Here is a 17008-nt window from a genome sequence, read left to right as displayed (position 1 = left end):
CGCCTGCCTTCTCGCTCACCCCGGGAGTCTCCCAAGACGCCCATAGCAACATCGCTGCGTCGAATAAGATAGTCGCACCTTGGAGCGGACGGATTAAACGCCGCTTCTTCGCCGCGCTGACTACAGGTGTTCTGCGGGAAGGCCACACTTGGGTCGTCTGCGCCGTTAGCATGGGGCGAGAGCACCGTTCGCTAGCTTGTTTTGGATAGCCGAAGCGAAGCAGCCCCCCCTCCCCCTGAAGCCGTCCCGACGGAGTTAGCGTCGCCGTTCGCTAAACACCAAGTCTTTAACGAGAATAAAGACGGGAATGGTGCTCTGGAACTAGTTGTTTGGCAGACAGAGAAGGGCGAGGGGCGCACGGAGCACACCGCCGAGCTGTTCCGTTTGGACTTGAAGTGTTTTTTCGAGAGAGGGAGCGGCTCCCCCGACGGACGCGGTTTGTTTCGTGGCTAGCTGGCTAGCGAGCTGAAGGAAGCGACCCCCCATCTCCAGCGTCTCCCAGCTGCTACCTCGGCTAACATTAGCAATCCACACAATAAAAACACAAGTGTGGGCAAAATAAATTAAAAACGCAGTTCGGAGTAACTTTTAACTCGAAAACTAACTCCGGGCAGTTTGGTGGACTCTGCGCCTGATACAAGCTTCGATAAAAGTGCCATCAGCTCAGTTGGCCATGTAACTTTTTCTTTACGATTTTCTGGGACTTGTCTTCATTTCGGATGCTGGCATCACAAACTAATTACAACCATGATGATCATAAGCAGAAAGCCAGAGGGCCCAATCGCAACAGGTAACAACTTTGATGTCTATCTTTTGTCGTGCTTTTGTTTTGTTTTTGTCTTTTTAGCAGGAGGCCCTCGTGGAAGTTTTCACCGTCGGGCGACGCTTTGCTTTTGCATAAATCCCTTGTGATCAAAATGGCTGTGAATTCGCGATTCAGTCACGTATTAGCACTTTATGGTCAAGCAGCCGTCTTGATCGTGGAAACGAGTCACTCTTTCTTAGAAGTCAACCGCGAGATTTGTTTCTCCGTGTTTTGGCACACGTTCCAGGAAACGCCGATGATTTTATTTACTTGCATGCTTTTATTTTGCGCCCTTTGCACGAGGTCACGCCTTGATAGCGTTATCAGGATCTTTTATTCTATCACGTTTTGGCTGCATTATGTTTGAACGTGAGCGAAACTGCAGTCATATTTCCTCCTATACACTGGTCTTTACAGCCAGAGACAGTCTGGAGTTTCCCGGTTGTAGATTAGGAGTAATAATAGTTTATATTAGGGGCAAGGTGTTTATTTCGGGGAGGAAACCTATGTCCAAACATCTCATTAGAATTAATTTTGCATCATTGCTGTCTAACATGAAACTCTTCAAAATGTAATTAACTGAATTTCATTTTTATCCAAACACCACATAAAATTTGCTGTTATTTTTGTGATTGATAACAACTGACTCATTATTTTATGAGACAGCCTTGGCACACTACAGTATTTTATAGTATTACACACATTAAATAACTACAATATGTTTAAAAATCAAGATAGACATCCACGTAGTAATTGAGTGTTTGTTTGTTTGAAGCGAGGCATCTGATACTTGTTTGACTTCGTTTTTGTTGCTGTTTTTTTCCATGCATATTTTATCACGTGCTCATCTAGCACACAAACAGGAATTGTTATCTCTTCAGCATCATTTTTTGAGGAAATAGCATTTTTATTTTGTTGTTTCCGCTTTTAGGGCTTTGCCCCGAAAGCTAGCAGATTGTGTTTTGAAAGTGCTGTGCCCCCGCTGAGTGATTAGGACTTTTCAGAAAGCTAATGGGGTTCTGTGCTTGGCTAATATTTTGCACCTGAGACCTAAAGCCTATATTTGCTGTGCTGTGCTGCACACGTCTAATGCGTGGGTATCCAAGCAGCAGGTCTAATCTGTCCCGGTGCAGGTCTGTTGACTTGGGACACAAACTGTGACACACCTGCCCCTTGCTCAGAACCGCTCTCAAGGGCCACTCGTCAAGAACACCAGTTGTTTGGTTAGCTGGAAGAAAAACACGTCGGCAATGTAAATGTTCATCGGCTGGCTCCTTGTGGCGGCGGGACGCTGCCTAACAACCATCGAGCCCAACAGCCAGCTGACAGCCCTTGTCATCTGAGAAAGCACCTACAAGCTTGACTCATTCATACATTCAGCCTGTTATCATCTCAGATGAGGCGACGTGACCCCCACGCACGCCTCGCTATTGAATGAGCCCCTTTTGGAAGCACACCTGACCTGGTAGCAGGCTGGAACGGACAGATGGGCAGATGGAAAGATGCTGTCGTCACACGGGCATCTGTTACCACCATTAGGCCAATAATACCACTTGCAGCGCTTGCAATCTGGGACCCTAAGCCCTCACCTAAGCTGGTCAGGTCGCTGGCATGCTCTTGGGTACAATGTACTGCTCACAATACACGCATCAGGTGGATTGTCGCAGGAACTGTGCTTTCTCCAATTTGTTTTCACGACATTGCAGTCGATTGACGAGATAATGAAGGGGACTTTGCTTTGGCCTTTTTCCGTCGAGATTAGATGCCACGTTTTCATGCATCCTTGACTGACTGCGTTATTGATTGGATGCTTTCCCTCTGATCATGTTGCCGTGTTTGTTCCCCCTTTAGCGCGTCACGGTGATGGACTTTACGACTCGTACATGAGGACGGACCACATCCTCAAAGAGGACGCAGACACCAACAGTCCTTCTGGCCTGCCCCCCATGCCCAAGCTCGCAGTAAGCAAACACACAAACAACCCGAAGGCAAACAAAGCCATGTTTCCTGTCTTTGCGTCTCCAGACATCCTGTCCCTCGGAGAGATACACCCCCCAACACACACCTTGTTTGTTTCTTGTCATCCCATTAACTTGACTCTGTTTCTCTTATACGGTTGCATGGCAAAGAGATCAGCTTATTCCTTGACTTCCGCCTGTCTCGTGTACTTTTTGTCACTCTGAAGCTTCTATGAGGATTAGCTACCGTAGACGTGTGGACCCGTTCACAAAAGTCACAGTTCGGTTTGACAAAACTGAAGATGCGGTGTAATGCAAGTATGAAAACTGTACCTTCTAATGACATGTTTGGTAGTTAGTGTTTACATTCTGTAGCATCGCATAAAAACGGTGCAAAGTGCTCAGCATACAGAACGCGGTGATGCGCCATGCAAAAACATTTCATTTCTTTAGCCTATTAGCATTTTCACCCAAGTCATTTTCAAGCCACTGTCATAATGCTCTTAAGAAATACCAATCATTTATTTAAAATAAATAAATGACTTTGGCTACAATCATATGATGTTTTGAAACGCGATTGTCCTCTTCAATACATTTCGTATCAAATACGATCAATAATTCCTGTAGGTTCAAGCTGGCTACCTAGCTTTATATGCCACCTGAATGGCCCCGTTAGCACAAAATGTGCACATAATGAATGTCTAAAGCCTCTCGTGCCAAAAGGGGCAAAATGGTGTGGTTTAAAGTCTAAAGATTTATTGGACTTGAAAATGTGACCCACAAACAAAATCACTAATCAACAACCCCCCCATCACTGTTGTACTGTGCAGTGTAATCCACCATCAGTGGGCCTGCACAGGGGTTAGAGCATGTTCGTTCTACCACAGCCACTCTTCTTCTTTTGTATGTGCTGTCACGCTGGCCGAGGTAATATCCTCAATTGAATGTAGCTGACAGAAGCGCGCCCCAGTTCCGTTTGTTGGAATGCACAGAGCTGCTCGCTTCAACTAACATAACCACGTTTGTCATTGCTGGCCCATAAACAAATTTGCGTGGGATTGTCCTTGTTGAGGTTGCTGGTGCTAAAAAAAACCTTTTGTTTTTGTTTTTAGCATTGAGACAAGTTTTGCGGGTTTACTGCACGTGAGGAGTTGTGCAACTGCCAGCACGCGCTTACAGGCATTTCTCTTACAGCGAAGAGATAAGCTCCTCTCCATCTGTCGCACTTTGCGCACGAGGAACTTTGTTGTCACCCTCGTTCAACAACGTTAACCTTTGGCTCACTTGGTGAGTTTTTTTTGTTGTTTTTTTCCTTTTCCCCGAATTGCTCCCGGAGGCCCGTCAGATCAATAATCAATCACTATTGGCACGTCACTCACTGATTGTTGTGCTCGTACATTATGTGCGTCTCAATCAATGATATTGGCAGTACAGCTGCGGAAGGCCACAGGGTCAGCCATATAAATCAAGATTTTATAGTCGCTCGTATGGAAACGCACCCTGAGTTGTCTCGCTTTGCCGGAATGCAGGATCAGTGCTTTTTATCTTCGTGACGTCTTTCTAATTAAAGCGCAAATATCACCATCCATTGTACATTTCCCGATGGTGCGGCACCGAATCGAATAAAACCAGGGGTGCGGCACCTTTTCTCTACCAGGACCTATTTCACTCGTCACAGGTCATAATAAATGTATTGTTAAGAAGTGAACGAACAGACACATCTGTGGGCTCGTCGATCTTGCGAGTTTTGAAATTTGCATATCAGCTCAGGTTAAATGCATGTAAGCCCAGAGGCTGTCGTGAACCCCACCTCTGAACATTTCAAACCGGTTGCAGTGAGGGTGGTGGCCACTGCCATGATAAGTGGAAAACTTGATAACTAAAATGTTAATATATAATGGTTAACATCTACACAAATATATTTTTAAATGCAAAAATGAGTGCATAGCAATGAAATTTAAAACATACAATTAAAATTTACACCGACGTGATCATTATCAAAATTCTGAACATTCTTGATGAAGCTTACTTTTCAAATGGACGGACTGTATAAGTACCCTCATTTTAGTAATAACTTAACTGACCGCAGATCACATTGTGGATATTTCTCTTTCCACCAGTCAAGAGTTTAAAGGACTGAATTCCAGGCGGTTGGTCAAACAAAACTGCTGACAAGATCTGAAACTCTTCTAAACATTCAGTCCTGTCATTGTTACAATGTCACCAAATATGGTCAATCTGAAAATGTGAATGACTTCATCTAGTCATACGCATGATCTGTTCCGATGTAATTGTTCGATTTAAGCAAACAGAAGTTTGTCAAATTTGATTGTTTTGTCCGGGTGAGGTGGGGGGGGTTCTGGGTTTGCCTATCAGACTGGATCTCCATCCGGTTTTACTGGTTTAACCTTCTGCAATGGCAGACAGTCTGTGTGGTATTTACTTTGGTTGTCAAAATGTAGGTCAGCGTGTCGACAAACAAGACTTCAAACTAGTGGTGCGCCAAACGATCGACCACCAATCATGATGAGGCGATTTACGTGGAAAAGTATGTGATTAATCAAAGCCTTTGATGGAAGATCGCACAAAGTGATGCCGCTCGTACTTTGCAGCCTGCAGCCAATTAGGTGACGCCTTCCCTTTCCTTCACAATGGATTCTTGCTAAATTGATATCAACATTTCTGCGTAGGCGAACCTGACCTCGGCTCATCCCAAGAAGCCGAATCATGGCTCCATTTCCAATGTAGCCATATTTCCTTTAGCGTTTCTTATTCTGAAGGTTTTGTTGTAGCGTGGCACAACTTCATGTGCATTTATTGTTTCAAACCTGTTCTGTCCATCTGATTGCCTCTTCTTCCTCCTATTCAGGCAGTCAGTAACAAGGGTGTGATGAGGGATCAGATAACCGTACGAGGTGGCCAGCTGAAGGTCAAGTATCTGTACGAGGACTCGGCTAACAATCGCAAGATCAGTGCCATTACCACGGTTGCACCTCCAAACAACGGGACCAGCGGTCAAGCGGCCAGTAAACCGGCACCACCCACCACCTTGTCCAAGGACCACAGCGGTGACAGGTGGGAAAGAAGAAAGAATATTTAAAAAAATGTAACATTTTGACTTAACACGGAAGGGTATTTGCTCACCACCTGGAGTCTGCTCTCGTTTATCACAGCTCCGATGCCAATAAGGGCTCCAATGACAACTCTGGCTCTCAAGTGGTTGCCAATGGAGGGAACACGACCAAACTGTGTGGCCCTCTCACGCCAGAACAGGCCGTGAGACTCTACCGGTCTCAACTGACCAGCCTTGAGCAGACGGAGATCCACTCCTACTCGGACGTCTACTTCGTGGGACCCAACGCCAAGAAGAGGTCCGCCGTCGCCGGCGGCAGCAACAATTGCGGATATGACGACGAGCAAGGCGGTTACATCAACGTCCCCCATGACCACCTGGCTTACCGCTACGAGTTTCTCAAGGTAAGGCAAAGGAGATGCTCAAAAGCATATATTTGCACACGTGTCGGCAATGTGTCAGATCTTTACAGTAAATCTTGCCTTATTCATCCGCCTCCCTTTTGCTGTCTTCAGATTATTGGCAAGGGCAGCTTCGGTCAGGTGGCCAAAGTCTACGATCACAAACTGCAGCAGCACCTGGCTCTGAAGATGGTCCGCAATGAGAAGCGTTTCCACCGCCAGGCGCAGGAGGAGATCCGTATCCTGGAGCACCTGCGGAAGCAGGACCGCAGCGGTACAATGAACGTGGTGCACATGCTGGAACATTTCACCTTCCGCAACCACATTTGCATGACCTTCGAGCTGCTCAGTATGAACCTCTACGAGCTGATCAAGCGCAACAAGTTCCAGGGCTTCAGCTTGCCCCTGGTCAGGAAGTTTGCTCACTCCATCCTGCAGTGCCTGGAAGCCCTGAGTAGGCTCCGAATCATCCACTGTGACCTCAAGCCTGAGAACATTCTGCTCAAGCAGCAGGGACGCAGCGGCATCAAGGTATTCAAGCGCACCTCCACGAGGCCCGCCGGCGACATCTTTCTCTAACTCGCTCACCGTCTTGATTCCTCTCCCACCAGGTGATTGACTTTGGCTCCAGCTGCTTTGAGCACCAGCGCGTTTACACATACATCCAGTCTCGCTTCTACCGAGCTCCCGAGGTGATCTTCGGCGCTCGCTACGGCCTACCTATCGACATGTGGAGCTTCGGCTGCATCCTAGCCGAGCTGCTGACGGGCTACCCGCTTTTCCCCGGAGAGGACGAAGGCGACCAATTGGCCTGCGTCATGGAGCTGCTGGGCATGCCTCCTCAGAAGGTTCTGGATCAGGCCAAAAGAGTAAAGACCTTCATCAACTCCAAGGGCCACCCCCGCTACTGCGGATCCAACACCCTGCCCACGGGGGCCACCGTGCTGACGGCGTCTCGCTCCCGCCGTGGTAAGTTGAGAGGCCCTCCGGCTAGCAAAGAGTGGAGCGCTGCGCTCAAAGGTTGCGAGGATGCCACCTTTATTGACTTCATCAAGAAGTGTTTGGACTGGGACCCGTCATCTCGGCTGACTCCCAGCCAGGCCCTCAGACACCCTTGGCTCTATCGGCGGCTGCCCAAATCGTTGCCCGCGGCCGATCGGAGCCAAGGGGCCCCCGCCAAGCGCCTCCCCGGGGATCACCACAGCACATCCTTCCCTTCCATCACAGCCAAGGGGGGATCAGGCCTGGGCACCGCCGCTGCTAACAACAAACTGAGAAGCAACATGTTGGGGGATTCAGGCGAGGCCATACCTATTCGCACAGTCCTACCCAAACTCGTCACTTAGAGACAGAGAGAGAGAGCGCCACTCATCTCCTCTCTCCCTCCTCCCCTTCCTCCTCCTCTGCACTTCTCAGGAGGAGTCAGAGCGCAGGAGGAAGTGGAGTCTAGGTTTTAAAATGGTCGCTTGTCCTTTGTTTTTTTTAACTGAGCGGTGTCGACACCCCAGTTTTGGCTTTTTGATATTAGCTAAGCAAACGAGAGACGACACAAGAAAAAAAAGAAAAAAAAACTCATTAAGTTTTTATACAAAAGATTTCCCCGGGCGGCTGTGCGGTTTCCATACAGTCGTTGATTTAGATCATGCTTTGTACAAAGGTGTGAGTGTTTTTAATGTGAATTTGTTCCCACCTGAGTGTTTTTAGTTGGCCGCACTCAAATGCCTCACTCTTTATTATCAAACGCTCTGAGGAGTTAAAAGGGCTACAAACTCCCTACTTAGCTCACTAGCAGACAAAGCTTTACTCAGTCGACAGTTGCAGTCCAAAAGAGCACACTGACACATTCAGGCAACACTTTGACGACAGCATCATGTAATTTCTGCAATAACCTTCCACCTCTTCTCATCGAACTCTCTACCTAATCCCGGTGCTAGGCAATATGTGACATTAGTGTGTGCGTGAACACGTTCGGCTTGGCGGTGCTACTGCGGGAGACATGAAGAGCGAGCGACGTATGTTTAAAGTCCCCTCGTCCTGAAGGTTGAAGATGAAGTGTCATGGTCTCACTTTGCTTACTGGCTCCTACCTAGCCTCCTGCCCGAAGCCATATAGTCGTGTTTTAGGACCACTAAAATGCACTTGTTTTTTTGAACAGTGTAATGACAGCTCATGTCTCCCTACTGGGGAGGGTGGAATACCGTTTAAAAGAAACACAAGCTTAATGTTACCGAATGTGATGATTATGAGCCATTTTCTTTCTCTTGAGAAGGGCCAGTAGCAAAGATGGCCCTCTGTGGTACCGATTAGAAGGCATGTTTCTCAGGGAGACATACTTGATACATCCTTTAATCCTATATAGCAGGGTTCCCCAACCACTAGACCACAAGCCCGGCTGCACAGAGAGACTGAACAAATGAATAATTGATCATCAGATTTATTTATTGTTTTTTTGAAAAAAAAAAAAAAAAAAGTGTTCCTCTTTCAAAATGTTAATGAAAAGAAAAGAAAAAAGCCCAATACTGAAAAACGATTTAAAAAGACAATATCAACAGTCCTACCTAAGGTGCGGTATTATAACTCATTGACGCACCAAAAGTGATGACACAATAAAAGAAAAAACGCCAAGATCAGCACAGAGCTCCCACTAATTACAATTCCATTCTGCCTGACGGAGCATTGTAAATGCAACCATTTGATTTCCTTTATTTGCTTGTCTGTTGAAAGGTCCACTGTGCAGCGCATTAAAGGTTGGGGAGCGCTGCTACGAAGGCTACCGTTTGCGTACAGTCTAGTTGTGTTGCCGTGACGCAGCGGCGCCACAAATGGGGCCTGGCCTGCGTGCTCCACAATCTGACCTAGATTCACTCCCCCCCCTCCCCCTTGTTCTCGTACTGTCATCTAGGCCAGGGAACCTTGTCAACCCAATAATATATATATTGAATTATGGTGCTGTTCAGTCACACACAAATTTACAAAGTAGTCAGGTGCATGTTGTATGGACCACACTGCTCAAAGACTTGTCTATCTCATCCCTTGTTTTCTAAGTAAAACTGTCAGGGATTTCTACTCCATTGTTGTTGATTATTGTTTGTTTGAATAGAAGTGGTTTCGATTGCGAGTCGCTCCCAAAATGTCAAGTGGAAATCAAATCCAAACACAGATTCAGAAGACAAGATGTATGCTGTCATGTTGTACTCGTGGTGTGCGGTATAGTAGCAGGATGTTTGCTGTTCCAGCATGAGATCACAATCTTAAAAAGTTAACTGCTGAGTGACGACCAGAAGAGAAATGTAAAGTAACCAAATGAAGTTGTCATAGTTTTTTTTTTAAGAAAAATAAATGAAAATGGTTATTAACTGAGTGCCAATTGACTGATTTCAATAGCTGTATCAAAATGCGGCGGGTCAATCACACTTTTGGGATATTAGCCGCATGCAGCCTGAACTCCATCAGACAGTTTTGTGGATGCTTGTTGGAAGGGAGATTTAGACCGGTTGTGTAATCATCCAGACATTATCTCTGCTAATAAGTAGTTATTACGTCACTAATTTTCCCTTAACACCCTCACGTAGGCCCTTTGCTCGTATTCATTTTGGCGTGCTAACAAAACAATGGTGAATATTTTCCACTCTGACGCCACTCCAATAGATACACTCAAGTGTTTCTAGCAAAACTGTCAGAAACAGATTTCGGAAGGGTGGCATGAGGGCCCGACATCCACAAGTGGGGACCAGTGACTGGTACCAGGGATACTTCATCTGGAGGGCCGGGCCGCACACACCTCCCCGTGATGGCCGGAGGTATCTCAAATGCTCTTTGGTGGAGAGATGTGATCCATTGTCAAAGCACATGCTGACTCAATTAGCCCAAGATTAATGTTTTTGTCATTTGACACCTTGGTTATGAAAGTTTCCAGCGATGCTCACGGACACCTGAATAAGCTCTCGGGGTGAGATAAGGGGACAAAATCGGTGCCCTTGACTTAGTATGACACATTGTTCAATCCCTAGTCCCCCAATTACCAGTAAGGGATTTTCAACCATCAAATGAACTTGGCGCTTAATTACATTACTATTGTCACATTGAAACGGCACTACAAAAGTGTGACAAAACTCAGGCTGAGCCAATTTAGAAAGTAATTTTGATTGATATTTTGGGGGATTAATACGTTAGTAACGCTTTAGCCTAGTTATAATTTATTTGTATATTTTGTTGATTAGTTATACAGTAATCCCTCGTTTATCGCGGATAGTTTGTTTCAAAAACCACCCGCGATAAGTGAAATCCGCAAAGTATGGTCACCAACAAGAAGTACTGGGCAGGCTAACGAGTTAGCGGAAAGATGCTAATTCTCGATCGTGCTTACGCGCGAAATCGGACTTCTTAAGGAATGTAAATGAACATTTGGAGCAATACTACATTGTCCTAAAGGTTAGACACGTTTCCTCAATGTAGACGTTTTATTTTGACTTTTAAATGTTTTAATTTGGAAAAAAAATCCGCGATGTAGCGAAGCCGCGATAAACGAAACATGGAGTAGCGAGGGATCACTGTAATTTGAGTACACTGTTTTGATTGGCTAGTAGGTTTCAACGGAACCGGAAGTGCACGGCAGTGAGGTCATATCTGTTTTTCACCTTGTTAGTATCCGGTACCTTATGAGATCGACGGTGTTTGATGACCTGAATTGGTCGCGTTATGTTAAACTTCTTATGTGGTGTATCAAGCTGACATTCGCAAAGTAAACTTAAGCGAGCAATCCTGAAACGGCAGTGTGAGGCGATGGTGGACACGAATCAACCAAGGAGTTCAAAAATGAAAGAAAACAGAAGGAAACTCAACCGGTCCGTGAGTACACCGAAGTAACGCCGAAAATGCATTGGATAAGGATTTGAATCAAAAAAACTGAATGGTGGTTCAACAGAATTATTCCAAACAAATTCATGAAACCAACCTGGACAGAAATGATGGTACTGTGAAATTCATGTTGGGCCTGGTGTGCCAACAAATATGTCACAAGTGATGACTCACTGTCATCCACTTCATGTTTCTAAATTACATAGAAAAGCACACGGACTCCACATAAAAATTCCCAAAAGTTTTTCAAAATCATCTTGATGGTATTCTTTTGTAAAGCTGCGTCCGCTATTCTGATGGGTCGAATGCACAGGTCCGATTTTGGTTACTTCCGTGGGTGTACCTGACAAATGAAGACAATGAGTCTTATTTTTATTGCCCTTTTTAAGTCATCACGCCATTTGTGCACCATTATTTGACATTTAATAACTGGGCATGTTCTCACCATGTGACGTGCAACCACAATAATCAAAATGAAGAAATAAATACTTCGCCAACAACGCCTGGGTATGTTTTGAAAGATCCATTGTATTCATAATACCCATTTCTGATAACTTGGAACGATAAAAAATGTTACCCCGCTAGCTAATGTGAACTAAATAAAAAATAATTTATGACAAAGCCAGGAGTCAAAAGGACGGACTGAATCTGTACTCTTACCACTTTACTTTTTTTTTTTTTCCATCACAGGTGCAGAAGCAAACAAGTAGAATTCCCGATATGCTTGCAAAAAGCTGATGACTAATTGTTGAAAGCGCTTATCGGCGTCACTTCATACGCGTGACAGCCAAGTTGCGACTTGTCAAACAGGTTTTTGTGAACGCCAGTCTCATCTTTACCCGCAGGCGTACAACGTTTTTGGAATCTTACCTATGAGCGACGGCCTGCTCATCTTACACACCGTAGCATTTGAGTCCTTCGTGTTTTCGTGCAGGCTGGTGTGTCATTTGTGCAACAACCAGTTGAGCAACCAACCTTACCTCCATCACAGTTATTGTGGAGACTGTGTAATCATCTCAGGTAGTCAGTAGTTACTCCGTCAGTATTTTTCCCCTGACACCACCACATAAACCCTTTTGTTAATTTTAGTTTCAGTGTGCTAATAAAAGAATGATGAGATTTTCCACTCTGATGCCCCTTCAGTAGGAACACCTGCACAAGTGGTGTATCAAGAATTCATAAAGACAGCAGTACTCCAGTGACCTCATTTGATTCATGATTGATGTGGAGGCTAACCCAGCTAAGTAAGAGGCAGGGTGCAGCGTCGATCATGGAACACGTCATTTCAGTTGACATTTATTAAAGGTATTGTGACAATTGAATCATTTACTGCTCAGATTGTCTTCTGTGCACTAACTGTATCCTAGAAAAGAAGCCCTCAAATTGTGCAGCCAGTCAACTATTATCTAAAAATACACACAGTTCAGGCTAAAACATCTGGCAGCACTGTTAAGTTGCAGTAAACAGTTTCTGGAAAATCCCAAAAGAATGGAACTATAATTAATGCTTTTCACACTATTTGTTCTGTTTTCCTCAATGCAGGCCTTCCTTCGTCATGTCAAAGAAGCTTAGATCAATCCCATTACGCAGCAACCCAGTCACCTTTCTGACCATATGCTTCGGAGCTCACCTGTCGCTATTTGGCATACTGACTTGTGCTCTAATCTCACCGCTGCCATGCTCGCTGAAAAACAAAACAACAAAGTAGGACAAACACGTTGGACATGATTTATTCCTAGAGATTAGTTAACTTCCAAATTTAGATGTAATGCTGTTAGCGAGCAGTGAATCTCAGAGAAATACTAACGAAGAGAATTGACTCAATGAAGGAAGTAAGAAATGACTAAAATTTCCTGGAACAAGTCATTAGAATGTAGGTCAGTGCTTCGTGTTGGGGTTAGGTCATCAGAGAAGGCCTGTTTTGTTGCACTGTTTGCATGTTATAAAGCATTAATAATCTCATTTGTCTGATGTTATGGCAATGAGGGCAAGTGGACAAGCTCAACTTCACTTCTATTCTCCCCCCGTTTTCAACTTTAGAAAGCATGCAATGCAGCTACGCCCACACAACTATAATAAACTCACATAGTCCTGGGTCAGCGAGTGTATACACACAAACACACACACGAGAGAGACGTACGTGTGGCGCTTCTGGCTGTGGACCACAGGGACAGCTGACTCTACCAGTAAATGGACGAAGCGGGACGTGCTAGCTTGCGTGCATTTAACTCACTACCCCTTTTCCCCCAACAAACACACACACACACACACACCCTTCCAGACACATGTCCTCACATGCTCCACAGCAGATTGCAGTCTACTTCTTGGTCGTGCATCACCCAATGACACAGCCGAGCTCACACGCCACAGCTGGGCACGTCTTTACAAGTTAAACCCATCACACACTTTGGCTGTCGTGGGACCATTTGCCCACTCAATCTATCACCGTTTGACTTTCCTCACAGGTTGGAGAAGGAGCTTTGGACATGTGCGAGTGGTTGAGAAGGCGAGTTTATTTACAAGTGATAAAAAATACAGATAGCTTTCTGTTGGCATTAGTTGGTCCAGTTATTCCGGTTATTAGTCCCCCGACTGGAATAGACGGTGACTCATTCTCCGTCTTCACGGATGAATCTGTCTGTCTGTCTATCTGTCTTACTATATATAACTCGATATACAGTATATGTGCTTGATGTGTTTTGGTTTTATCTTTCCAGTCCTTCTTATAGACCCAAATGGTGGAAGGTCCCCACGGCAACACTCGAAAGAAAGTCTGAGGAACATTGCCGGCATGTTGCAACATCATCCTTAATGAGGATGTCCAACCACATTTTTCTTATTTGTACTAAACGAATAAGTTCTGTGTGGACTAATTGACATCACAGTTGACCAGATCTCTGGTCACAATCAATCACGGCTCACCAATTTACTAAAGCTGAGCTGTGATTGGTTGTGCAGCCTGATTGTATTGAACACCAATTAATATCAAAATTAGTGGATGCTTGTTGGACTGGGTTGTACCAGTGGTGTCTAAGCACGGTTCTGCCGTTTAAGATAATCGTACCTAATACAAGAGTGAAAAAAACTTTTTTTTTTTGTTCCGTTTACCATCAACGAAGTAAAATCTATGGACAACAGAAAGTGCTGTGTTTATTTCACATGATAAAAAACATGATTGAACAAGGTCAACATTTTGACGACTAGACCGGTGTCCCGTTTTCATTTTTTCATCCCTGTCTCCCTTGGAGCAGCTGCTGGGTGAATTGTTGTGCTGAGAGCTTTTTCCATGTCAGACTTTGGAGGGCTACTTTCCGTCTGCCTGTGACAGGAAATACACTGACCTACTGAGGAGAGAGCCAAAATGAAGATCGTATTTTATATTGTGACCCTCCCGCCAGAGTGCACACACTCCCACGGATTCCTCTGAAGGGGACGCTTGAATATGGCCCACCAGCGCCACATCAATAATTCAGTGATTCTGCTCTTATGTTCGTGTTTGTTTTACCGTTGGCTGAACATGAAACATCAGCGCTATATTAGTGAATTAACAGTGTCAGGGAATAATAGGATGCTTTGTGACTCACAGTTGTGAAATTGATTTTTTTTGGGGGGTGGGTTGTAATTTTTATACTTTGAGGATTTCTGGTCACATGTTTTGCCTAAGGCAACAACACAATCAAGACTTTGTCATGAAGGCGTATCCACACAACATGTGCACCATAGAGCAAAGGTCTCGTGAAAGCCATAAATAATTAATGGTTTTCACGAGGAGCCATTTCAATGTAGAAATATAAGCAGTTAATTGTAGTGTGTTAGCTAAGACTTTAATTTGCTATCTAAGAGAGGCAGGTTCTTTCAGGTTAAAAGAAATTCAAATAAATAAAAGACCAAATTAACTGTCAGTGATTCCTCTATTGGGCTGTATTAAAATAACCTCTGTTCATTGCATAAGTTTCATGGAGCTTTGAAAAAATTGATCAGCAAAAAGACTTGCTTAGGGTTAAAAGTCACTCCGTCGCGGATCAATACGTCTGAGAGTCAAGCTGGAGAGTTCACTGCTAATCCCGTCCACGGTGACATGTACAACTGGAAACGTGCTGCATGCAATATATTTAGCAAACTAAGGGCAGCATACATTAATAATTTCCATTTATGCCCCACGTGAAAATGGCTCGTGATCATGCCGTTTACATTAGCACGTGTGCGCCATACGCTTCAAGTGTATATAAGCACTGTTTATTTTTACATGCAATAACAAGCGGTGGTCATTATGCGCAGCAGGTCGTGATCTTGACTTGAGGGCAATGCAGTATGTGTTTAAGGACAAGGCTCCGGGAATGGAAAGCCACACCAGAGAGGCCTGCTGGTGTGTGGGTCATATGTCCGTACAAGGACATAGTCAAGGCAAGAGGGCCTTCATACCAACCCTGTACACACATGTCTGCAAGGGTGTGCACAACTGTGGCAGCGATGGGAGGGGAGACGGCGGCAGTGCCAGCTGGGAGGCTTAAAAATAGCGCCGAGTACGGGATTGCAACTGCACGGGAATCTAAGAACACATGGCCGCCGCTCCGGTTGTAATTCAGTGCGGATTTCGCCAGGCTAAGTGACGACTGATGAGCCGAGGGAGGGAGGAGGGGGGAGTGATTAAACCGAGTTGCCGGAGAATGTCTGTTTGTGCTTTGATGGGATTTTGTAAGAAGTCATGGATATGACAGGCAGGGCCGTCTTCAGGTGTCACCCGGGCTAGTAAATAGAAACATACTGCGGTGAGGATGCTGGCTTGATATGGCGGGGCAGTGGGGCACTAGGTTGAGTGTGAGGAAGGTGAAACGTGATGGGGATCAGACTGGTAGGATTAAAGAGCACTGCACTGACCTCGACTCATGCACACAACGGAGGGAAGGGATGAAGAGCCGAGGGGAGGCTGCTCAGAACAGAACAGCTGCTCAGTAAGAGAAAAGAGTCAGCGCAATGTGCCCACCCCCAAGTCAATACAAAAAAGAAATGACAAATGCAAGCAAGAAAATACATGCACGTGCATTCAGGACTGCCAAACTGTAAAAGTGATTTCATTCGGAGGATAATCTCATGCACAAAGTGGCTCTTTCACCTCACATAATCTCCGTTTGGATTAAGATGGATTAGTGGATTACAAGGGTCTCCCCATGGGAGAGAGATACAGGCAGACAAGAAAAGAAGATAGCTGGAATGCAAATTCAACGGATCAGAGCTTGGAGGCACTCATTTTTGAATTATGTCAGCTCAAAATAATTATTCATAGCCTAACTAAATGTTGTGTTTTTTCATTTGCTCAATGGATTAGTATTTAGTGCAACGATTGTCAACCTGTGGTCCGCGCTCCTCTAGTGGTCCGTGGGGATATTGCAGGTGATTTGTGAAATTGGAAATCGAAAATAATTGTAACATTTAAAAAAATTTAAAAATGTTATTACATAGACTGGATTTATTTTCCAGCTAATTTTGCCCATCCAAATTATGTCAAATGTAGCTGAAATTCCAAAAATAGACATGAGACAGGTGCAAAGAAATAGCCTGTATAGGTCGAACTACCTTCGGCACAAAATAAATTAATATTCCGCCAAAGCATGTGTTGCTTCTTGGTCTCTCGGACAAAACCAGTTGAAAACCCCTGATTTAGTGAGTCTGTAAAAATAACGCTGAGGAAGATCACTGTTAGATCTGTTCAATGCTTTTAAACACATCCTGTAAATTCACGGTCTGAATCAGTGTCACTGTTGGTCATTAGCCATCATGGAAGCCTGAGGCCCGAGCTCTTGTGTTGTTTGCGTCAGCTGTACTAAACACTAAAGTGGCTAAACACTCGAATGTGTCTGTTTATGATGAGCGTGCGTCCTCTCTCCAGCACTGGGTCAGCGGCCTGAATGAATCA

The 17008-nt window shown here is 44.9% G+C and overlaps 1 protein-coding gene across 2 annotated transcripts; it reads left to right on the top strand.

Moving 5' to 3' along the window:
- On the top strand, positions 1–9593 carry dyrk3 (dual specificity tyrosine phosphorylation regulated kinase 3). 2 transcript variants are annotated; one of them, XM_049732763.2, is made up of 6 exons: positions 1–790; positions 2657–2766; positions 5633–5838; positions 5937–6240; positions 6352–6768; positions 6849–9593. In XM_049732763.2, the coding sequence occupies exons 1-6, from the start codon at positions 748–750 to the stop codon at positions 7581–7583; spliced, it is 1815 nt and encodes a 604-aa protein (XP_049588720.1). In that variant the 5' UTR covers positions 1–747; the 3' UTR covers positions 7584–9593. The 2 variants fall into 2 exon arrangements, with proteins under 2 accessions (XP_049588720.1, XP_049588722.1); XM_049732765.2 differs by lacking the exons at positions 1–790; positions 2657–2766 and adding an exon at positions 2795–4050.
- Positions 9594–17008: the final 7415 nt, after the last annotated feature.

This window comes from Syngnathus scovelli, chromosome 11, assembly GCF_024217435.2.
Source record: "Syngnathus scovelli strain Florida chromosome 11, RoL_Ssco_1.2, whole genome shotgun sequence".
Taxonomy (NCBI): Eukaryota; Metazoa; Chordata; class Actinopteri; order Syngnathiformes; family Syngnathidae; genus Syngnathus; species Syngnathus scovelli.
The sequence above is the reverse complement of the archived record's forward strand: the minus strand, read 5'-3'. Positions and strand labels throughout refer to the sequence as shown.